The 25612-nt window shown below is 40.7% G+C and overlaps 1 protein-coding gene across 1 annotated transcript; it reads left to right on the top strand.

The window, feature by feature from the left end:
• The first annotated feature begins 5583 nt into the window (after positions 1-5583).
• MMRN2 (multimerin 2) lies at positions 5584-25612 on the top strand. The gene is made up of 7 exons (XM_005153644.3): positions 5584-6029; positions 16229-16351; positions 17574-17680; positions 19082-19150; positions 20398-20571; positions 21598-23508; positions 24522-25612. The coding sequence occupies exons 1-7, from the start codon at positions 5746-5748 to the stop codon at positions 24908-24910; spliced, it is 3057 nt and encodes a 1018-aa protein (XP_005153701.2). The 5' UTR covers positions 5584-5745; the 3' UTR covers positions 24911-25612.

Below are 25612 nucleotides of genomic sequence, written 5' to 3' on the forward strand. Positions count from 1 at the left end.
GACTACACACACACATAGTTCTTACAGGGGAACTAAGAATATTTCTTAGGTATTGGGAGTGCATCTTTTATCCCACACTGAAACAACTGGAAAACTGCTTGTCTGGAAAACAATATACAGATTTCTTGATATTTCTCACAAATAAATCTCCTTTCTCATAAATGAAGAATAAATTTCCATTTGAATGTAAAGGAACCAAATCTTTGACAGATTAAGAAAATGTATCAATTGTTAATTAAAGAAGTGCAAGATTCAGAGGAAGGCCACCACAACACACCAGTTATTACAGAGGCTCTCATTGTTCTAGGCTGTTGCAGCCAGGAGTGAGAAAAGATGTTTCTTTTCACCTCTCAGGATTTCCATCAGGTGGCTGATTGACCACTGCCCAAAGTGCACAGCTAGTGTTCATTCCTTAAAACTGTAGACATCTGCATCTTATTGTGCTGTACAAGCAGTCCTTTAACCTAAACGTTCTTGGAGTCAGTCATAAGACTCCCACTGATTCCAACAGGCACAGGGCAGGAGTCTTGATTTTAATACATTTGGTAAAAAGTTAATTTACCATTTTTGGAAATTGCTACAAGGCCCATTTCACTTTTCCACTAGGCTTTCAAAGATGATGAAAGCAGAGCAGAGCTTCCCAGGGTATGGATTTTAGTGGCATTTTCAGGAGAATGACTAGGCTGATAAGGTTGAGTGAGAAGTGTATTTTGATTTTGTTAAGCTATTGTTCTGTTATTGTGATTTGTACAATTGAGTTCTACGTATTTTTCATTGCTATAAAAGGCAACAAACACATGAAATATCAAACCATCCTGGGACACGAAACATGAATCATCACCAGATTGAATTGGCTGGTACTGGAGTGGGATACTCCTTTCCTGGCTTCTCCTCTCCCAGTGACCTTCAGGAAGAGCTCACAAGAGGCATTTAAATGCTGCTGGATACCTCCCAAGGCAGTAGGCAGTTGCAGAGGCATTATTTTACCTTGAAACTCTTTTAGGAAAGCTCTGGACTCAAGATCACATAGTAGGAGAGCTGTATAGTGCAAACATCAATAACAGCTCCTGAACGTTTGCCACCCTATGGCAACTGTGGTACCCTATTTCTATTCTAAGCAGAGGATGCAGCCCTGATTGGTTGCCAACCCTGCCCCAAGTGAACCTTAATAAACAGGGGTTAGCATAATCAATCTTGGCTTTAAGGTTTTGCTAGGATCTCAACTTTGTGCCTGAAAAGCTTCTGTCTGCCCCAGCTTGTCCATAGAGGGTCTCTTGTTGCATAACACTGCAGTTTCTTGAGGGTCTCTGAAAGGTGCAGTTCCCCACCTCCCATGTGCCTAAATCTCTTTCCGGGTATTGGTGACTAATACTTGGAAACAGGCCTGTGCAATTCCTGACAGTAATCCTGGAACACAGGCAAGACAAGTCTAACTCAAGCCTACCTGTTTCCAAGGCACAGATGCAAGGGAAAGAAAAGAATGCAAAGCAGAAATCAAGATTCCCTGTTCTCTACCATCATCTTTGTGTCTGCAACAGATTAAAACTGGATTTTACTTCATTTGTGTCTCTTCCCTCTTTAATTTTCCTAGTTGCTAGCTACTCTGCACACAAAACCTTAACCTTGCCCTTTAATGATGAGCTCACACTGGACACTAACAGCTGACAAAGGCAGAAAGGAGTGAGATTTAGTCATATTCTATTGAAGTATTTAAATGGTGTATGATGTTGTTTGAAAGACAGGTAAGGAAAGGAAAGATAGACTGCTTGTGTGGCTGGTAAATATCCTTTGCTCCGGAAGTTTTTGTATGGAGAATAATACTAACATTAACAGGATCCTAACATAAACAGAAATCCTCCCTCTCTCCCTGTTTAGGAAAACTTCAAAATGCAGATGGAAGAACTGCCTCAGATCGTTCAATTTTCATGCCCTATAAAAACAAGCAGTTATCTGACATCCTCTTGGCAAAAACAGTTTAGGACTTGAATCCCTGCATGTATGTTTGCATAGTTAATGAGTACTTTCCTCTGCCAGAGAATGAGATAGGTGAAGGCTGATGGGTGAGCCATTTTCAAGGCATGCTTTCAAGCATCAAGCAGAGTGCTGCCAGAAGCAGTTTATTGTGACCGATCTCTGCCACTGAACAGCATGGATAGCTTTTGAGCAAAGCAATAAAAATACAGTCAACAGGAATGCATCTTCCTCTGAAGGACAGGCCCTGACAGGGATCACTTCCTAGCCCAGCAGCCTCCCTCCCAACACTCCCCATGCTCCCCTTCCCCAGAGCTGCTGCACACACACGTGCATCCATCAGCAGCAGGCAGGGAATGAGACAGCATTTTCCAGATCTAAACCCCAGTGCCTAATGAGAAGTTATCCCCTTGCTGTGCAGCTATCAACAAAACCGTGCTATTCATCTTCCCAGACATAAAACTCTTTCAGTTATTCAGTCTGCTTCAGAGGCCTGGAGCTGGAATATATGAATCCAAAGCACCACAGGGTTTTTAAAAGTTTTTTTCTGAAGCTTTTTTCTTCTTCTAAATATACAGATTCTGAATTTAAGTCTATAATTGAAGAGCTCGTGGAGTAGGCAGCGAATGTGGGAAGATACAAAGGAATAAACAAAAAAATCTGAATCTATTAATTGAAAATTTAATTTCTAAGGGCTCTTTCTCCAGAGAGACACTGACTGCAATGGCCAGAGTGTTTGTTTTCCAAGTTGTACAAGCCATTTATTAGGGGTATTGTTTGGCACTGCCTACTGTGTGGTCACCCTATCCAACTGTAGCTGCAGGGCTCTAAAGAAAGAGGGGCTTTTGGCTAATGTTCTGAGAACTGCTAGAAACTCCTGAGAAGCTTCCAGGGAGCTCCAGCCATCTCCACACCACTATTATAATGTTATTTACTGACAGGGTTTCAAGTGTACTTTTGGAGTAACGCCTATTTCCAAATAATTTCACAAACTGTTTTAAATTTTATTATTCTCACCCATCTCTTCCATTATAGCTGTGGTTCCCAGACCCACGTTACATCAAGCCTAAACTAGGCAGCTGAAGAGTGAATAGATACCTATGAATCTTAGTTGGTGCACAATTGCCCTTCTCATCTAGAAGGTATCTCCTAGAAGAGACTGACCTCAGAAAGGAGCGAGCAAATCATTGCAGCAAATAACCATGAGTGTGTTTTCCCTGGCACTACCTCAAAAAAGAGAGAGGCAAAGGTGTTCCTAAATAGGTACACTCCTCACAAATACAGAATCATAGAGTAGTTAGGTTTGGAAAGGACCTTAGGATCATCTAATTCCAACCCCCCTGCCATGGGCAGGGACACCTCACACTAAACCATATCACCCAAGGATTTGTCCAACCTGGCCCTGAACACCGCCGGGGATGGAGCATACGTCTCTACAGATGTTACAGTAAGAAGACTTATAGCTTAGTCTGACAATAAATCTAATGTTATGAACCAAAAGTATAACCTGTTAGTCAGACACCCCAAATCAGAACAGCTATCAGACAGAAGCCTTAACTAGTGTTTAGTAAGGAAGGTCCTTTGAACAATTCACGCATTCCATGTGTTTATGGCAGCATCCTACGCTATGCCCATCACAAGGAAGTAGACATCAGTTACAGCATGCTCAATATTCTAACATCTTTCATAACTGCTACCAGAAAGTCATGGCAAATTATTAAGTTGCAATTGGCTGAGCAATCTGTGCCTCCTGACTACTGTACTCATAGGCAGTACCATTACAAAGTCACAGAGAATGGGCTCTTGCACCTGAAGGAGCAGCAGATGTTCTGAGCCAGGAGCATGGCAGAGAAACATTGCCCCACCATTTGGGAGGTATCACATCCCTAAGAATAAAGATCTAATGGATGAGTTAAGAGTAAGTGGAAAGGTATGTATCAAAAGACAGATCCAAAGGGTTTGGAAGTAGATCACAAGTGGGACAACATCAATATCTGTAGCACAAAATCACTTTTCTGCAAGCCATGATCACACAGCAGTTCAAGTTAGAAGCCTGGTGTTTGTTTTGTCTCGTATTTGTTCCAGTTCCTTCCCAATAATGGGTCTTATTAAGTAAACAAACATAATGCTTAGGTCACATCCATCCTAATCCTAGTTACTTGTAAAAAAGGCTCATTTGTATGTGAAACATGATGTAAAATATCCACACATTAACATGTATTATAGCAGGATGCACACAGTTCTGAAATACAAACAGCAGGAAGGAACAGAGGGAAGTTGCTTATTTCTTTCAGTCCTTAGTCCTGAAGTTATGATTTCATCTCCCTGGAGAAGTGACTACAACAGAAAGCAGGTTTGCCCTTAGAATTATCAAAATCTCTCTCTACCTTGCCCCATGTGCCACTGTTGCTGCCATAGTGCTTAATTGCTCTTACACAGTGATGTCTGGCACAGGTCGGTAAGGGCATTTCTGCATTTTAACAGGTTCATCCATGAAGCATAAAGGAGGAGCAACCAGAAGGAGAAGGTGCAGATCCAACCAGTGAGAAGGAGGTACAAATTTACAGCCTCTAACAACAAGGCATTTCAAAATCCTAAAGAGATTCTGTCCTCTATTTTTCAGCTGGCTTTGGGATAATTCCAGAAAAGCACTACCTTTAATGCTCTGGAGGATGCACTGAACTTTGGGCTGCACATCTCATCATTCAGCGCAGATATGCTCTAGCATCTGCACCAGCATTCCCACCTGTTTTGTCAGTAAAGCATCATTCTCCCCCATTTTATTCTTAAAAATGCCAGAGCATATTACCCTGCAAGACAGTAAGAACAGAAATACAGCAACAAACTGAAGGAAGCACCACCATGTGAAGCTGAGCTGGTAAGAACACTACATACAACCTCCACAGCCCTTTTAATATTTATTATTAGGATGCAGTGACAGAGGCAGCTCTTTACAGGAGCTCCTGGCAAGTGCTGTTTTTGTCAACAGCAATTAAAAATGCACAGAAAAACTGGGAGTGAGATGCAGAGATGACAGCCAAACAGGAACTCTTGAGAACCCTGACCTCTCTGAAGCCCTGTTCCATGAAATGTTCCACTTCCATGGGAAGAGACTACGATTCACAGAGCCACTATGCGAATGCCACACAAAAATCAATGTCTGTGAGCTCTTTTTCACTGTGCATTTGCTGTGAACCCCTTAATGCCCATAGTCTGCTGTACATACAGCGAACATCCTGCTGCTAAAGCCAGGGTATTTCAGCCTCTGAACTATAATAAAAACCAGACACTGCAGACAGTGGTGCAAGGAGGTTTGTGACAGTTTCTGGCACCACAGCACAAGTCTGTTACACCACTCAGTATTTTCTTTCCTTTCTTTTCCTTTCCTTTAAGCTAACATCCTTTTCCTGTGCCTGAGGGAGAAGGCAGTTGATAAAAGCTGAGTTCCTGTTCACAGATAAGTTTAGAAGGCAGCCAAGCTCAGAAGTCCCTTGAATAAACTATATTCCTACCACCTCTTTTTCCGCCCTCCGTAAGAGACGCTTGAGCCCCACACAGGAACCAGACTCACATTGTTCAATAGCCACGGACATTTCCACAGTAGCTGGGAGGGTCAAAAGCTTTTTCCGCCCTTTGTTACTATCTTTTTTTTTCCCCTTCCTTCTTCCAGCTTTCCAGTTAAAGGAAATTGTTGGGGCATTGCTGAATTAATCCCGGCTGAGCTTCAGAGGAGAGAACAAGAGACAGGTGTAACCAGGTGGGAAAGATCCCACCATGCTAGTGAAGCTTCTGATCATCTGTAATACAATAGGATTGGCAAAGCTGGTCAAGCACTCAGACCATCACAGGTATCATGATGGTTCAGTGCACAGCTCACAGCCACAACTCCATGAGACCTCTGCATACCCCCAGAGGACTCCTCTGTCGCACGAGGAAGAAGGTTACTGGGAGGCAGAAGGGCTCAGGGAGAATACTCAAGATTACTCTTCAAGTGTGATCTCCTCACATCAGGAAGAGAGAGAGGACTTTGAAGCTGTGAGCCCACAGTCCCGAAATGGGTGAGTACCCCAGTATGTGTCTGTCTTCCACATAACGATAGTGCAATCCTAATACTGTATATATGCTGTTGATAAAGGACCATTTTCACTAGAAGTTTCTCATTAAAATAAGTTAGATTTTAGGGATCAATCTAACTCAATAGGAGGGGTGTAAATATTTTAACTGAAACCGAAAGCTGAACTGCCTGAGAGGATGATACCACAGATGGGACCAGCTTTTTGCCTAGTCCAAAGCAACAGCAGAATGGAGTTAGGGGTCTGGACACACCTGGCCGATGTGAAGCCTTCCGTTTCTGTTGTAGCACCATAAAACAAACTGCTGTTTCTGGCAACATAAAACTAGAAGTAATCAATTTACTGACTTTTCCTCATCACAAACTAATGATGATTATTTTTGCTGATCACAGCAATCTCTGCCCATCACTGGAATACGCTTGGCTGCAGACTTGGGCCTTGGCAATGGAGAGGAAAAGAGAATGGCAGGACATTAGCAAAATAAAAATAGTGAAGGGTAAATATATCAAAGTAAGGAATAATAAATAAGCATGAAAAATACTACAAATCCCACCTCCCCCCTTAAAGGTTTTTGTCATAATGAAATGCTTCCCAGGGCCAAAAAGCAGCCATCCTGAGTGGAAAAGGCATCTACTTCACTAGCAAGATTTCCAAACACTCAGATTTTTTAAGTTTTACAGGTCATGTAAGTAGGTCTCTAAATGTTTAAAACATATGAAAACCAAGCAGGACAGTGAATGAATCTTTCATAGCCCTATTTGGGAGAGCTGAAAGAGCAGCACAGTGAGTACTGTTCACAGGTCAGCACTTTAGCATGGCCTGGTATTTTTCTCTTTAAATGCTCTTGAGAAGTAAAAGGGGAGATGTGAAGAGCCTGTAAAGCCTTACTCATGTCATGCTTCCCTTTCATGCAAACCAAGTATACAATCTTGTTTCTAATCTCATCTACACATAAAATTGAGGCCTCCCTCCTGCATATAGCACGATGAGTTTGTTAAAACCCTGATGTCCTTCATACTACATCTTCCCACAAATCTGTACTGCTCACCATTAACCTTAAGTCATTTTCCAAAGCCTGTGAGTGTTGGCTTCCAGCTTCTTGATGGGTAGTGTTCGATAATGGCATGCACTGTTAATTCACCAACTCTTGGTTAATGCATTTCAGAAACTATCAGAGGAATGAAAACAAAGCCTAAGTGGTACTCTGGACTTCCATGTTACACTGCAAGGTGGTAATCATTTGATTGTTGGTTGAAATGGTGAAAGCATTCTGAAGACTATAAGTACTATGAAAATTCAGTGGTGTAAAAAGGCGCCTGTACAGGTCAGAAAGATGCTACAACATCCCCTAATAGGGATTTCTTTCTTCGCTACATAAACTTGTTCAGCACCATCTTGTTTAATCCAGCTCAGCACCAGCTATTACTCATCCTAATTTCCTCCCAAGAAATACTTCCTCCTTTTATGGAAATAGTTTCATAATGAGTCAAAGTGTAATGTTCTCCACAATTATAAAGCTATGTTGATGACTACAGGCAGTCAGAATCTTGCCTGGCAGTAGCTTAATAAATAATAAATTAATAAAAAGAGACAGCACAGCTCCCCTTGTAACTGCACTCCAGATTCTAAAAGGCATTGCAATTCGTTGAAGCAAGCTACGTTCAGAGCCTGAAGTCCTCAAGTGCATGTGAGGTGCTCATGGCTGAAGCGCTCTGCTAAGCATAGACAAGAAGTTGTTGTGGATCTGGTATTTCCTCCTTCCACAAATGTGACACATCCCTGGAAAAGAAATTAAAGAAATTAATGAACTGGGCTTATATCTCTAAAAGAGGAGAGCAAGAAAAGCCTCAGGACTTAATCAGGAACTAAGAGCTAGAAGGACATAAAGACATGCCATAAAAAAGCCTGAAGTGGTGGCAAATTGTTTTCTGCAAAAGCTGTCCCACTTGTAGTTTGTCTTTCAAAAGAGATAATACTTTATTTGCAGAACTAGGAAAAAACCAAAAACCCAACTCCAAAACAAAGTCAATGGTAACTCTGAGACAAAATTTAGACTTACATAATTTCCTAACAAAAATTATACGGGATGTGGGTTTTTTTCAACCTCTTGCTATTTTCCCTATGTATTAATAATAATTGTTACAAAATATTCTTAGATTTTTTTTACATTTAGAGTATTATCTTTTTTTACTGCAGTTATTTGAATAATTGAAGCCATTGTGAATAATATGTCCAAGGTACTTAGAATCCTCTGGTTTCTGTTTCAACATGTAAGGCAAAATGATTCATTAGTGAATGTGAATTGGATATGAAGTGCTTGGATATGTTACTTTACTAATTAATTAATCTCAGAATAACAAGATTATTCTAATAAGAGTTTTAAAATAAGAAAACCTGTAAGATTTTGGGTGACTTTTCTTAAAGGAAAACAAAAAGTGTGGATAATAATTCTTTTGTTTCAACTATTCTTTAGAGGAAGAACTAGGTAACAGTTTAGTATCTCAGCTGCTGCTTGTATCTGAGCTAACAGGAGCTCGGCACATTCAGAATGCACAACTGTCTGTTTATTTACAAAATCAAAACCATCAAAAGAAGTCAGTTTTTCCAAAGGAAATCGTCTTTTTTTCTCTTTGCTGTCAAGCAGCTGTACCTCATATGAGCTGATCAGTTTGACTTCAGATGTTTTATTCTATGGCTGAGATAAATGGATCCATGTGTACCCAAACTTTCAGAAGAATTAAAAAGGGAAATGAAAACACAAGTATATGAAGAGATCTGTACTGTGAAATTGCTGGACTATATTAGCATTGGAAGATGAAGAGTAAGAACATTAACAGTTGGTTCTGGGCTTCATAAATACTCAATGCATAATACCCAAAATAGATAATAAATACATTTTTAGTCTTCATTTCCCATACAAAACAGATGCCTAATGCAGAACACCACAGGAACGCTCTGTTGTTATTGGTGCCTTTCCTGTGTGCGGATACAGGCAGCTAAAATGAGGCTTGAAAATCTGCCTGGGATGTGACCAGATACGTGGAAGTTCTAAAAGTGGCCCAGTAAATATGAATTTGCACTAGGTCATCATCTACCCCAGTCCTTACCAATAGGGGTAATAGATTCAACTGCTGTCTGATTAAGTCATATTGAAAGGGATAATAAATATGCCAAGGAGATATTACACCATTATTGTTATGTTGACTGATGCTATGTGGATGACACATCTAATAGCCTCATCCTAAACTGACAATCTACCTTGGAGATTTTTTTTCCTTAGAACCGTTTCCATCAAATACTTGGTAATGACAATGCATGAGCAAGGCACAGCACTGAGCAGATGCTGAAAGAGGAATACATGTAAGCATACAGCTGCTGTGTGCCATCACTTAGGCTGTGTAATTCAGACATGAGCAGATAGGACCAGACAGCTCCATGCAGCTGTATGAAGGCCAAGATTACAGTGATCTAGCCTTTGAAAGGAAAGGTTCCTTGGCCCTGAGAATAGCACGTCATCTTCTCTGTACCCTTCCTCTGAACCCCCATCTGTTGATCAGAGATCCATAGAAAGACCTCTACTGTAATTACACTCAGAAGGGCCTGTTTCCTCTCCCTATAAACAGATTATCTCTCAAATCAAGAGATGCACTGAAACACCATTAGTGGAGCACTGTAGCCCAAGGCTTGTGCCATTTCTCAGCACTGAGCAGAGTTTAATCCATGTGCCTGCAACACCACGAACAGGCAGGCTGACCAGTCAGATTGCATGCACTCAGTGGTCATATTTCATACAAAATAAAAGATAAATGAAGAATCTGAAAGGTGCAATCCCATCACATGCTAACTCTGACAGCAAAGCCCAAAGCTGCCCGTACCCTCAGTTGGTGTGACCTGTCTGTCATGTAACACTGTAAACCAGATCACTTGAGCATTCCAGGTTAAAAATAACCTTAGCAAAAAGCAGCGGTTATTTTTAACTTCCCCCTTCAGTAACCACACTGGTCCCAGACAGATGGCTCACCCAGCACGGGAGAAACGGACTGTGCTGGTGAAATGGGGAGGAGCAGAGCAACTAGGGCTTGTTTCCCCATCTATAACAAAGTTTCACAGAACTTCTCTGTGTTTTGACAAGCATAGTCATTGCTGAGTAACCCCCGTTTTGGATTTGCCTTCCAGTTGGGTAGGTGGTTTAGTTTTCCTTCTTTCTCTTTAATCTAAGGACGCACATAGTCTGTCATGCACTGGGATTTTGTAATGACAATTTGTCATTTGTAATTACAATTACAAAAACAAACTCAAAACCCTCCCCAAATCCCACCACTTGAACTGTAAATAGGAAAGGCAGAAATCCCTGGTATAAGAAAGCCCTTAATTGCATTAACATCTTTTAAGGCTTGGACATACGATTCTGGAAGCCACCCTTGATTAAAGGAAGATCTTCCTGTGTCAACCAGGTGTGCTGTTATCTCCCTGAAACACACCTCTTCCTCTCATTTGGAACTGATACAGCCACAAAGCAGTGGGTCTCTTTTTGTGATTACTCAGGGTGTCAAAATACAGCACAACTAACCTTTGAAGTGTAGATGAGCAGAGAAAACCCAAATCAGTCTTGTTCTTAGGAAGTCAGAACAATGCTCAGTCTTAATACCTTATTTTTTCCCCTACTTTTACAGGAAAATATCAATTGATTTAATTAAGGCCAGTTTCACACTGACTCATCTAATTCTTCAAAACTACATAGGGACTTTCTTTAGGAAACTGATGGGATATTGAAATTTGCCAAAAGGGCGTAGAACATATGCTTAAAATAAAACAGGTTTGGATGAAGTGCAGCTAAATGTGATCTTCAGCCCCTGACATCCTGCAAACTAGTGGCCACCGAGTGCTCAACAATAACTTTCGCAGTACCAAGTACATTAACAGAAGCAATGGTTTCCAATCAAAGTTAGACACTTAGCTGCTTTCAGGACTTTAGGAAATTCACTGATATTGACTCTTGTTGAGCTACACAGCTGCAGGCAGAATGGTTTTCTATTGATGCAAATCACACAGCTTCATTGAAAGGAATTACAGAACCCACTGGGTCCAAAGGATTATTTTACAGCTCATTAGTGCAAGCTGCAGCAATTAATTCTTTTTCCATATAGCAAGGGATCTTGTTTCAGCATAGTCACAGAACTACCATCGGCACTATTAGCACGTGGATCCAATGCCTTCCTACTTGCGTGAGTCAATACCCCTTGAATAAATGATCTGTGACTGAGTAAAACTACATTCACACCCAAAACACAATCAGGGCAAGCCTTGGTGCACATCATCTGTGCCCTGAGTGCACGCTGGTGGGGAAGCTTGTCTTCCCATGCCATTTTTGACTTGCTGGCATCAGCACAGTAGGTGGCCACTGGCTGCATTCCTGCTTGAAGATAAGGTCTGACAAAGGAGTGAGTGTGGTATACTAGGGATGAACTTCAGTCTGCAGGAAGCAAAAGATTAAATCAAAGCATAAGCTGCCCTCTGAAAGGTCTATAGAGCTTCTGTTGTGGAGAGGAATATATAAATGAGGTAATGGCTGTGGATGCTTTGTGAAGAGGAAAAACCTCTTGCATTTATTTCTCTACAGTAGCTGGTACAACAGTTGGATTTGGCCCAAAACCAGGTCCCAGCCAAGCCTGCTTTCTCTTGAGCTCCTTCTCCCAGCGAGGATCCAGGTTCAGGACTGGGTTTTCGGAAAGCTTTTGCTTCACTAACTTTTTAGGACATTTTGCAGTATAAGTCCCAGCTGGTAACAGACTAACTGGCACTGTTGCTGGAATAGAAATGGCACTGAACCAGCATTACTCAAGGACCTGGAAGACTTCCAGTACTGTATTGAAACTACCCCTGGAACTCTTTTCAGCCCAGCTTGTCAAGGTAAACTGCAAATCAATCAGTCTGCTTAAACCCCTGTGAAAAGCAGGGTGGTTTGGGGGATGAGTCCCAGGAAGATCCCAGACCCTGCCTGAGCAGAAGCTCTACTCATCCTTAAGGGAAAGAAAAAACCATGATAAATACAAGAGTTTCTGCTGTTTCATTGCAATACAGGGCTGCTGGCTGCTTAGCAAGGGCTGGAGAATTCACTGACTGACCACCAGCAATCACTCACCATCTGCTAATTAAAAACCCAGTGGCACACAGTGTTCCCTGAGAGCCAGCACCTTCTTCAACAGCTGAACACCTCCTGCATTCCATAATGAATGAAAAGATACTACTGTTTTAAAACTGACACGCGCAATCCTAGCTTAGATTAATTTATATGTGGTATTTTACCTGTTCCACTGGAGATGCTTTTTCTTGTTAGGGAGAGTTTTGTATGGTGGGAAAAACAGAACATAGATTATTCCTCAGTTAAAGCCTCATTCTTTTTTTCTGCTTCAACTGATACAAATCAGGAGTCATTCTGTACAAAACAATGGAAAATCACTCATTTAAATTAGTAGAACACAGTCCTCTACTGTCATCCTGTAGCATGTTTAAGCAGCAATAATGACTTATCTGGCGCCTTTTGTGCTGTATGGAAAAGTGCTATTTTGCATGGTCAGTGGTGCACATGCACAGAAATGGCTGGACAGGACTTTTCCAAGTAATTATAGAAACTGGTTTCCTTGAGAATAGAAACATGAGGAAACTGATGTGAAGGACAACTCAGTTGCACTAGTATAGCCAAAGGAATAACAAAGCTTATGGAAAAACAATGCCCTGAAGGTTTTATTCAGGCAAGAATTCCACTGACCTAGGAAGTGTCTAAAATTAGGCATTGCAGTGTCATCACGAGAACATGTAACTAATGAAGTACATAAGTACCTAAGCTGAGCTGGGGGGCATTACTCACACTCGCCCTCATGATGCAATTGTTAGTATAGCTGTATACGTAAAAGACTATCTCATATTCATCTGAGCAGAGTGATAATTACTGCAGAACAGCCATCTTGTTGTACCTCCTGGTTCTGTGGGTTTGCTTTGTTTGCTATAAAGTGGCTGGCCTAAATCCTAGAATCAGACATAGAACTGTCTGCATTTTGCTATGTTTTAGTAAAAGCATAAGTGTTATCCAAAATAAGAAAAAAAAATAATTTTATGAGTTTTTAAAGATCTTAAAGGTTCAAACAAAAGGAGATTGAGCTAACCTAAATTTGCTGAATCTTATTTAAATACAGAGTGCTTTGTCATTAGATGTGTTTTAACCTCAGACAGAGTAATACATTTGCCTCAAAATATGGCAGAAGTGGATAGATGCATGTGAGGACTCTACTGAAAAGGTTGATTAGATTATAGCCTTGGAAAAACTCCACGTAGGCTAGCAAAGAAAATGATTCCGATACTTTTTTCATTTGTTGGAATGTAAAACAGGAAAAGCAACTGAACAAATGGAACATCTGTAGCCCTGAATTTTCTAGGGTGCCCTCAAGTGTTGCAGTATTGTGATAAACTTTATCATTCACCAGACTGGAAAGCCCTTTTGCTCTCCTCACACGAGCAACTTCTTTCTACTCCTCTCTCTCCTTGGCAGCAGAAGCTTGAATCCAAAGGAAACTGTACTAAAGAGAATAAAAGCAGAGAGTGTTAAGTTGGTTATATATTCAGTGAATGAAATGACATAATTACAAAGAGGGGGGAAAGAACACAGAAGCAGAACACAAAGCTGCTGTGTTCCAGAAACCAGCTGAATAAAGAAAGTGCTAGTTGTGAAAGAGCAGCTCTTTGAAACTCCATAGCCTGGTTCAGAGCCCACTGGTGCCAGCAGAGGAGCTCCTGCTCACCTCACTGAACTTTAGATCAAGCCTTTCTCAGTTCTTTGAGTGTTTCACTTAACATTAAAGGATATATTTTTCCTCAAGGTTCAGACAGTTCAGGAATATTTTTAGTTACAGATAGGGAAGTTTCTTTAAAGGAAATAATTGACAAGATGTGCAAAAAATACTGCAATAAAAATGTCATCTTTGGGCACATGTATCTATATTGCAGCTCATTACAGATGGGAAAGATAGGCCTTATTTACCTAATTGATGAAAAAATAAATCTTTATAAGCGTCATGGAACACAAAACCCCTACAGGTTTCTGTGATTAAAACCTAAGCATGAAATTATATAGCACTTCAGTTCCGCAAATAGGCTTTTAAGATCAAGTGAGAAATAGTGAGCAAAATGGAGATAAAGAAATGCAGCCACTGTTAAAGGGAGATTTTATTGAGTATCCATCAAATTCCCCTTTTTCATGCTATTCATTTGCATAATGCTAATAACTGTCCAAAGCAGGCATCAAGCTGGGGTCAGCCATTGATTCAATTTCTGAAATAACCCCTTTCTTACAAGTGGGAAGCCCACCACATATCTCCAACACATTAACAGGTTTTGAAAAGTAATCCTCGTATTTGCTATTAAATGTGTGTGCACATTTACATGTGCAATATAGTGAAAGTATTCACCGTCACACGATGCCATATGCTTGCTCATACACGTGTTGATGCATGTAAACATTTAGGTTTGTATGGCTTGCATGACTCAAAGGACTTGTTTGGGAACTCTGTATGGTGGGAAAACCAAATCAGTCCAGATAATGATTCATGGGGCGTGGACTGTTTTCATTAGGAAAAAACAGAACACTAAAGCCCAAGAATCCTATTTTAAAAGGAGGTTTCCACACTGAATGCAGTCTCCTGCCTGGATCTGGCAGGCATTCCAGGGGCAGACCCAAGATACTGCAACTAGTGACAATGGCAGCGACCTCCAGCAGCAGCACCCTTTATTTCCCCAGAAAGCAGAGATGATTTGAGGGGGAAAAGCCACTCCCAGCTACAGCTTGCTCAGCACATGAGAAGTGACAGCCCAAAAACAAGCACAAATCAGGCCTCTGGTTCAGTTATTCATCTTACACCAACCACTGAAAAGTGATGCAGCCTTATAAAGGCTGATGAACTTGTGCACACCCCGGAGGCAGATGTCAGCCAGAGCATGTGTGTTGGTCTGCTGGCTGTAACTGAATCACCCAGTGATGCAGGCAGAGTGTTTGACCCTTGAAGAGTAATGATTTAATAAAAAATTGAGTATCTGACTTCTGGTTCAGCCCCGTAGGAAACAGGATTCCCATTGATAACAGGCACAAAAATTCCCCCAGACACTTGAAAAGGCCTTAAAACTACAGCTCAACAAAAAAGCTGTAGTTCTGGCTGAAAATCACAGCAAAGGCTGCAGCAGCTTCTTCCTCTTCTTCTGGCCACCCGGCTCCTGGGACTGCAGCTTCTGCTTTTGGGTAGGACTCAGTTCCCCATTGAGGGGCGAAGTTTTCCATATATGCTGATTATCAGAGATCTGGTTCCTGTATTCCCATTTAAAAATATACTGCCTAAAGTTCAGCTGTTCCCATTATAGTTATTACTCCTCACTTCCTATACCTTCTGACTCTGGATTTTAACCATCAAACTTCAACCAACAGTACACACTTCTATGTACTTTTAATTCTTGAAAAGAAAGTGGCTCCCCTACACACTGGGATTAATAGACACCTATGTAATTCTGACTTGGAAAACTTACCAGAATGGTAAAACTCACTTGTCCTGGTTAGAAGCATAAAGCTAAAACCCAATAAAACACCTCTCAGTTTTCCAACATAATTTTCCTGCAAGTGACGGGAGAAATGATTTCAAAGCTAGTCTAATTAATAAAAATCAAATCAATTACTGTACTACCTTGAAGAATTCAGATTTAGGAAGACACTGATTATTAACAGCGTTTATGTTGGATTAAGTTTTCAGAAGCAGTCTGCCTCAGCCTGATGAGTCAGTCATCAGGCATCTGAAATGGCAACACCACGAGAAAGGCAATTTGACATTTAAAGTGACATTAACCTGCAGGTTATCATGGGTTGGAAATTTCTCCTGCTAAATGAAAGGCCTGGAAATGGAACTAATGCATCAAAGTTCAAACAATCAACCCTTCTTAACAAACTCAGATAAAAATCCCAAGTGAAAACAAATGCGCTGGGAGGGGAGGGAGAAGCATTTTCCACTTTCCCAATCATCCAGCTGAAAAAAAGTAATAATAACACAAATAGAAGGTCTTTCTGCATCTCGTTCTTCCTTGGCACTGTTACAGGAAACGACTTAAAAAGACCTACTTCACACTCCTTTCTCATGTCTTTTTTCCACTAGGAACTGGTGTTCCTTCATGCAGTCCCGGCTGGTAACATACATTGAAGCCTGCATGAAGGAGAAGTACATTGTCAACTCCCAACAGCCCTGTCCAAATGGATCACCAGACTGCCAGAAGATCATGTAAGTACCTAAATAAAACCACTCAAGAAAAGTGGAATTTTCTCTTAAGTATCTAGATAATATTTCAAAAGTATTAAATGACACATTTTCAAAAGAATTAAAGCATCAACTCAGTTTAAGACCAAACTCACGTAGGGTAAGATTTATCCACCTACGGCAATCAGGCATTTAAGCAGCCATGGATAGCAACTGTCCTTGCAAGCCATCAAGTACAGGACTAAAAAGTGATTAAGTGATTTTGTTTTTCAAATCTTCCCACATGTTTATTCATTAAAAACCAAAGACCATGGCTTTTTCACGATTGTCAGGTCATAATACACACACACACACACACGTCTTAAAAAGGTCTCTGCCTGTGGCCACCAGTGAGACCATTTACATGACAGGAGGTAGAGATGTATTATTGTCCAAGTACTCACTCTTCTCTCAGCAGACTGGCTGCCCAAAGAGTACTGGTGAAGGCCAATAGCATACCATTAGGCACCAGAACTGGCACATTTTTGAAGCTGGAAGGCAATGACTTCCAACAGACTTCTGAAACAATATTTAATACTCACCTACATGCATTTGTAGTTACTTGATTGCAAACATGCTTTTGTTATTTAATACAATTAATTTCTCTGAATGAAGAAAGTTTCATGACTATCTGTAGTTGAGTTTATAACAAATCTATTCCTTGGGACCAGTGACATTTTGGACTATTTGTTTAAAAAGAGAACTTTCTCTACAGCTCAACACAACATTACAAAAGGTCAAGCTCAGTCCAAATTTGATTGCAAAGAACTATCACAGTAACTATGAGAAGTGCTTCTCTGACAGCTACATAATTCTGCCATCTGTGACATTTTTCAGACTTGTGAGAGATCAGTGCCAAAATGCTTGGAAAAAATGTCTGCCGAAGAACAATAAAGCCTGAGGCAGACCACTGGAGCCCTGTTTGCTGAATAGCAGCTATATTATGTGTGCAAGTGAGAATGGGCACACACTGCCTGTTGTCATCCTGAAAAACAATCTTATGTAGGGGAAAAAAAATTGCTGTGGACTGCCCCAATGTTTTCCTAAGCAGCAGTGATAACGTTTGTATCATATTTCTTAACTCTGTTCTGCATTAGTCATCTAGGACACACTTGGCAGCAGGCTGCTGCTACAGTCAGTGAATTTACCCTGAGTGATGCCAGCTGAAGATGACTTGCAATCTAATGCCCAGACCCTTAATCCCCAGGTACAGGACAGCTCTGAAGCCAGTCTATCAAGTGAAACAGAAGGTTTTGAAGTCTTTGCAGTGGAAATGCTGCCCTGGATTTACTGGCAAGGAGTGTGAACAGCATGGTAAGGAAAGCTAGAGAACAAGTGTGAGAAGCAAATGACTAAATGTGAGTCACAGTGGCAAGAAATGTTAGCTATTTGGTTTTGGGGTACTTTTGAGTATCAATGCTTTATTTTCTTTCGGCTACTCCTCCCCAGATCACTGATACCTTGAAACAAGTAGTTGTAATTAGCTGCAATTAGAAGCTAACAGCATTACCAATTTACTCTTTTCTTAGTAGCACGATTGTAATCTTTACACACAGAGAGAGGTATTCATTTGTGGGGGGGTGGGCAGGGGTGCCTGTCAGATGTGCAAGTCCATCTAGGAATGCCTAATTTCAGGTAAAAAATGGTGACATCAGAAAGCAACTCTAGGATGTGAAATACCCCACGGTCAGTTTACAGGATGAAGTCACCTGGCTGGGGAAACCACAGTGCATCCAAGTTCAAACAAGGTAGGCAGCATTCACTCTCCAGCCTGTCTTGCTGCCTCCTCTCTGCTTACCCTGGCTGCACAGATAGCAGATCCTAGGATGGGGAGCAGCTCTACAATACAAGAAGAGAGTCCAGGCGGTTATTTCCATGGAAGCTCTAGCACTAGCCTTTTTACACAATAAATTACTATAACTGTTTGCACTGTTGAATAATGATGTATGCAGCTGCTAAGTAAAAGAGAAGCAAGACAGTTTGGTTTAGAAAATGGAGTGCTTCATGGCATTGGCAGAATTTAGCAAATGATGCTCCAAAAATGGAAAGAGCATTTAAAGGGATTAAAAGTAATTCCCTCCAGCAATTAAGGCAATAATAAGAAAAAAGGCAAACATTTGTGTGAAAGTTTTCACACAATCTATGTCTAACTCACCTGCAAACTCCACAGATACAATGGGAGTGCCTGCTTTTATCTCTGTAGGTTTAGCTTTCCTTCACAGACGGCTTTTATTTGTACATACCCCAGCCTGACCCCCATTTATGATGTTGGAAAAACATCACCCCACGCAATGCTTCCAGTTTAGTCTCTCCTTTGTTACACTCACTGAACAAAACCAGCTGCTCCATCTTTATCTCCTCGTTTATTCAGCATCAGTCACTGTAGCTGGTGCCACCAGAGTGTTCAGGTAACTGGAAAAGCAAAGCATCTATTTGCCATAGACTTCTTAAGAGCAACAACTTGGCATGAGTTTAAGAAAACTCCAAATCCACTCTATTGCATATTACCATTTATGCAATGTTGTACACCAGCGTTGTACTGCAAGCAAAGTAAATTCCCCAGACAAGATGTTATTTCCTTAAGAAGCCTGCAACACAGAAGCCTATCTCCGCATCAGTTATGCTACACATGAAATTGCCCTGCATTGCCTTGCTAAACTGTAGTAGTTTCTGCATCTAAAATATTTTCACAGGGTTATTCCATCCCAATTGCAGATCCTAATTTTATTCTGGTGCCTGGAAATCAAACTGAAGAACAACAAGAAGAGGAGTTCCCAAACCACAGTATGTGCTTCAAGTTACTTTGCTTGCCATTTTTTCACCTCTTAGTCACTGATCAGGAAAAGAGATGTATTTTTTTAGCTGCAATTTTAACATGATAAACTACAAACAGTATCTCTAATGAAAGCATTATTTGGGAAAGCTTTGACACAACCAGATTTTTGGGCATAAATAAGGGCTTTTGCTGTAGCACTACATGGATGCTCTTGAAAAAGCATCCAGAAGTTTCAACATTGTATGCTGCCTGGTCATCAGTGATAATACCTAGTGAGAACGCCAGCTGGTATAAAGCATGAAACCTTCTAATGGCATGGATGTTTAACCCCTTGCTCTGTGAAACAGGTTCACAGGAAAGCACACCATGCTCAGAAGTCTAACAGGTCAACCATCTATTCAAAATGCTACTTCAGAGAGCTTTGAGATTATTATCATTATAAGATACTGTCAATTCATATGTCAGGCATTGGAATACTCCTACCAATCTAAGTATCCAAGAGGGACCTTTCCTTCCATCTGGGAAATGGTGTCGTTTGCAGTGCTATTAAGTATCTTCTAGCAAATTATCTTTAGGGTAGCATTGCAGCTCTGAAAAGTCTTCTGTACATCACACTCTCAGCACTGTGTGAATGAGCAGTGGCTTTACACAAGTTTATAAAACATTAAAGGTCAAAGGTAACCACGGTGGGTAAGCTCTCCCAGACTGGCACAGCTGGAATATACCATTTTCTGTGACTCTCAGTGTACACTTTGAAGTCTAAATTAGCAGTTATTTATTTAAAATAACATCAGTTACAGGGCCCCTCAGTAAGAGTCAGCTATGGCACTTATACCCTATGCTTCTGATTCCTTAGTGGAACACCTTAATTACTCTTTCATCCTCTCCTTTTATCCTGGGTTGTTAAACTTTGCTACCCTTTCAGTCAACGGCTTGAAAGGAGTTATTATTCCACACACTTTTATGTCATGGGGAGATGTTTAATGAAGAGCATTTTACTGCCATCATGGCTCGTGTAGCTTAAGTTCTCCCACTGATACTTAAATAAACCAGGTTTTCACAACTGTTGGGAAAAAAAGGTTTTGCAAAGATATCATGAGTTAAAGCCCTATAAATCAACACCCCCTAAAGGTCAGTGTAAGTCTGCAGAGCAGAAAGTACACAAGTGTTCTCAGAGGTCTTGTAGGAATACCTGTCCTGTCGCCTGGTCGCTGCACTCGGTTGCATGACTTTGTCTTTTTAATCTTGTGATTAGTGCCAACATCAGTGGATTCAAGAGAAATGTTGGAAGTCATTCAAAATCATGAGGCTTTACTGGATGATCTTCAAAGTGATATTCATCAAGCAGTCAGCAACTTAGGTGATTTACAGAGAATATTTGAAAGCAACGGTACAAGCATGGTGTTAGAAGTGAACCAGAGCAATTCAGGTGAGAGGTCTCACACAGCCTGACAGTAGGCCCTATAAAGGCATAGAGATTGGAAAGAGAACTTGAAAACCAAAGTACCCTGATAATCCTTGGTCTGCTGGTTGCTTCTAAAAAGAGGATGAAAAAAAAAGGGTGCAATCCCCATACAAATGAATGAAAAAAAAATCGATAATGAAGTGGGAAATGAGATGAAAGACAGATTCCTTCACACTTGCCTGGATTTCAGAATACACGTTAACCACGGAATAAAGACATTGCTTATAGTTAAAATCAGTTAGCTTACTGTTCTGCTTCTGTGGCTTCTTTTATGGGGATGCAGATTTTAGAGTTGGGTTTTGTTCTGTTTCCATACTCATGCTCTCTGGAATATCAGATTAGTGTATGTGTAAAAAACGTAACATTCAACCCATAGATGGACCATTATTCCTGCTGTATACCGGAGGGGGGAAAAAAGAGCCAGTTTGACCTATGAATATGAGCCACTGGCTCGCAAAAACATTTTCTAGTGATGCAGACTATTGTAGTCAGTCAATTTCAAGGCACTCAAGTTTGAACATTAAACTCAGAAATTCAGCCTTACTGTAATTCACACCTAGTACAGAAGCTTCACGTATTTTTCAAGTTACTTAGTCCTGACTTGGAATATTCAGCTGTTAGGATGCTGGATAACTTTGTGAAGCAGTGCCTTGTAGAAAGCATCAGAAAAAGAACATTATGGGACAGTCAAATAAGCAAGAGGCTACCACTTATAAAACTGCTTGTCCAGGGGTTTGAAATGATAGGGTTTTGATTTTTATGACTTAAATGGGCAGTCAATATGTATCTAAGGTATTGTCTGCAGACTCCATGTCTTCACAGTAACCTTGATTTAGAATTAGGCTATTTTTGCAATTATGAAAGTTTGGTCAGCAAGATGGCAGTTACTATAGAAAAATACATACCTGAGTTACCCTGGTTGGATTAAGATGTGTTCCAAAAACAGAACGTAAACTTTGTTGTTGTTATTTTTTTAACCTGTATTAACAGATCCACAGGAAAGGCTTCTGCAGCAAGTCTTGTTTCCCCATGTGGAGAATTTCCTAAGGAAACATTTTAACCCAATGTGGGCAAGCTTCAACAGAAGCTTACAGAACCTCTCGAACATGGTAAGAAACCTGTCCCATGATGTTGAAGCCAACAAGAAAAGCATAGAAAGATTCCAAGAGAGCACTGTGCCCAAGAAGGAATTCCAGGAGCTGGGAACTAAGTTTGAATCAAAAGTCCAAGAAAATGTAGTGAAAGTTGATCAAGTGAAAAGAGATATAGAGAGCCATTTGCAAAGGCAGCAGGCTAGTATTCACTATAACCTCACCATGATGAAGGCAGATACGGACACAAAGCTCAAGAAGTTTCACAAGACACAGCAGTCCCATTTCTCAGCTTTAAACAACAGCATGGAAAGCATGAAACAAGAGCAAAGCAATCTTGAAAATAAACTGGAGACTTTGAAAAAGAATTTAACAGAACTCTCCTCACACCACGGTCTCAGAGATGAAAATACCCAGTTAAGCACCAGACAAATAAATGAGATTCTGACAGGGCATGCAAAGCAGCTTAAAGAACTTTACATGGAGTCAGATGTGGCTTTTCAGAATATTGCAGTTTTAGAGAGGTGGTTTAAGGAGTTAAAAAAAAATGTCTCGAAGTCTAGGCCAGAAGATGTTATAATAACTTTAACGGAGAAATCAGTTATTATGGAAGAAAACAAAGCAGCCATGGAAAGGCAGATATCAGAGCTCAACTATACTCTCTCAAATCTTCGTGAAAACTATTCAGATCTGTTGAGGTACATGGAGGAATGTAACTGCCAAAGAGTATCTTCCGACACTGATATACTGGAGGAAGACTTAAATAATATCACTTATTCCCTTGAAGGCACCCAACCGAACTTGAAGGACATGAAGCACTTAGAGTCGGTGTTCAGAGATCTCTTGAGGAATGAAATTGAGGAGTTCTCCTCAGCTTTTCCATCTATCTATCAGTCCCTTAATCTCCGTCAAGAAGAAAACAGACAGCTTCAGTCACAAGTTATGGCTGTGTCAGAAGACATAAGCTTCTTGAAGAAAAAAGATGCAGAAATTCATGGGCACATCAAGTATCTCAACAGTTCTTTTGGCTCCCTTTTGGAAGATGCCATGAGGCATGAAGCAGCACTGGAGGCTTTACTGGGGGAAGAGTTTATGGAAGTCTTGTTTGAAGAAGATCCTAGTATCCTAATATCATCAGTATTTCAGCTGCAAGAATCTCTCAAACACATCTCTGGTAAACTCCAAGAACAAAATGTGACTTTAGAATCACTTATAAAGAGATTGCACCATTTGGAGAGAGGTCAACAAAATAATCATGATGGTCATATGTCATCTAAGGATCCCAAAGAAGAAACGCAAACATCCTCTACTCTAGATGAAGTTAATAGTCACCCCAGCATCCTAGAACACATGGAACCTAACTATGAGGCTGCCAAAGATGACTCCTTGGATAGCTCAGCTTATAATGATATCATGACTTTGAAGAATGATATCAAACACCTGAGCCTGGCAATCAAGAGGCATGAATCCATAAGTGACATGAATCTCTGCTGCAACCATACAATAGCTAATGTAATTGAGCCACTCAGCACTTCTGTGGGAATTCTCTCAGCAGACTTAGCAACCACCAAGCAGAAGCTGGAGGAACATCTGCTGCTTTTTAAAAAGCTATTTGGAAGCGATGAAGAATTAGTTGCCTCAAATATAAGCCTGGATGTTACAAAGATTCAAACAATGCTGACCAGAAGAGTGAGAAAGCAACAGAAAGGTCAAGACAAACAAAAAGACAAGAAAAAGTCTGAGAAACACAGAGAAAATGCACAAATGATAACTGGAAGAAATACAGCGCAGACAGAACCTTTGGCAAAAGGTGGGCTCTTTTCTTTTACCTCCTCATGTGCAGGTCTAGCTGTTTTCTGGGCCTTGCTGCAGGCTCCACACACACAGCATGTTAGTTGTAAGGCCTGACATATATCCTGTGGGATGCTGGAGGGAGAAATTCCAACATCATTTACATCCTCCCCTCCATCAAAATAAGCCACTTGAACAAGAACCAAGCTGATACACTGCTGCATTCTGAGGTCAATAAAATCACACCCATTATAGCTGCTGGGAAAATGGCCTTGAACAGATTCAACTTTAGATGTTCAGAACACAAAGTTTGTTTGTAGATGCTCATGTTAATGTCGTAGCAGTTTTCTCTTTTGAAGCTGGTGGGAAGTGCTAGGCTTCCTAGTCTTGCATCTTTTTCCTGTTGAGTCTGGAAGGAGTGTACTCAAAACACTAAAACCTTCCTAATGAGGACAATTACATTAAACGAACAACTATAATTCACACAAGTGGAACAGGGAGGACTGACTAGACAGCACACTCTCTTATGGCTAAGCTTTGGAGAGAAGTTTTCAGCTTATACTTGTGGCCAGTTCCCTTTCCTTGTAAACATGTGGCCATCAGTGCCTGGTAATTACAACCACCGGTCTTAGCGCTGGCTTTTATGGTTGTAACCCTTGTTAAGGACACAAACCATAGAGCAAATGTCAGCCCTGTAGGCATCTGTTCTCCAAAACCAGCTGAGACTGAGTAAGCAGAGAATGCATTTCTAACTCACTCTTTTAGGGCAGAAAAAGAAAACCCAAACAAAAAACGTGCTTCCCCCCTCCCCTCTACCCTGGATGGTCTCAGCCCTACACTTTTCCACGTGTAAATGGTATTTCCAGGGAACCATTTGGTCTAATCCCAGGCACACAGCCACTTCAAGCATTTAGCTCTGCAAAGCAGCATAGAGAGATCAGGCTTGACAAGGCTTCAATTTATCTCCCACCACTGTTGCTCCCAGGGAGAGAAGTGTTCACTGCTAAAATCATATTCCTCTTTCTTTTACAGACTCATTGGTGGCATTCCATGTGGGATTCTCAGAAGGAAAGGAAAAAGAAAAAACTCTGAGGTTTAATGAAACTTACCTCAATTATGGAAACAGCTATTTCCCTGAACACGGCTACTTTAAAGCTCCACATAAAGGTGTCTACCTGTTTGTCATCTCTGTGGAGTTTAGTTCAGGATCAGCATTAGGACAACTTTCCTTTAGCCGTGGGTACAAAAGACCTCTCTCAAGTAACCAGAGGAAAACACCAAATGGGAACACCATGACTACTTTTGCTATGGCAGAAATGGAGAAGGGGGAGAAAGTATGCTTTGAATTGCTGCAGGGCTCTGTAGTGAAACGGAGTCCACCGGGGACAACAATGGGTGGTTTCCTAATATTTAAAACTTGAATAGTGACATTTTATTTTATTGATATCTTTCCATAGATGCAATGGATCAATTCACTATTGCTTCATCTGTGATGCATTCAATCCTACCGCATGTGTTTAAACATAGCATTACCTTAGATTTGTCTTCATGCTTCTTTTCTGGAAGTGTTTGGCTTTTGATTAGTTGCTTATGAGCAGCAATGGGATTTTCTTTCAAGTGATAAGCTAATGGTTTGAATTCCAAATATATCAGCACAAACATTCCCAAATCCTTCCACTGTGAGAATTTCACCTAAGTAGAAATAGGGGACCACAGGCAGTCGCAGATTGTCTTGGAAACTTCTGCTACTTACTCCAATTCAATGTTTCAATTCAATGTTCCGTGCACAAGAACACTAAGAGATGTCCAGCGAACCCAGTAAGATGCACCCTATGCTAGTGTTTGTAAGCAAGAATCTTAGAGATGCCACAGTCTATTTGCTTCTGCCCTGTGCTGTATTTCAGCTACACTGTGAAAATGTAATAGTAATATAACAGTGTTAAGATTAATTACATCTACATGTAGACATTAGGAAAATGTCAACAATATTAAAAAATATTGCTGAAAATGCAGTTTGTTTCTAAAGATGATCCTGGAGAAATAGAATTAATTTAGCCCAGAATTCAGCATACAGTATACAGTTTAAACCCAAGCAAACAAGCGAATAAAACTAGCAATAAAAA

Source organism: Melopsittacus undulatus, chromosome 4 (genome assembly GCF_012275295.1).
Source record: "Melopsittacus undulatus isolate bMelUnd1 chromosome 4, bMelUnd1.mat.Z, whole genome shotgun sequence".
Taxonomy (NCBI): domain Eukaryota; kingdom Metazoa; phylum Chordata; class Aves; order Psittaciformes; family Psittaculidae; genus Melopsittacus; species Melopsittacus undulatus.

Bases quoted from the DNA above. Each gene is read 5' to 3' on its own strand.
- MMRN2 (XM_005153644.3), top strand. From the start codon at position 5,746: ATGCTAGTGAAGCTTCTGATCATCTGTAATACAATAGGATTGGCAAAG. The intron at 16,352-17,573 runs GTAAGTACCTAA...CTTAATCCCCAG, and splicing joins CCAGACTGCCAGAAGATCAT to GTACAGGACAGCTCTGAAGC. The intron at 17,681-19,081 runs GTAAGGAAAGCT...TCCCAATTGCAG, and splicing joins CAAGGAGTGTGAACAGCATG to ATCCTAATTTTATTCTGGTG.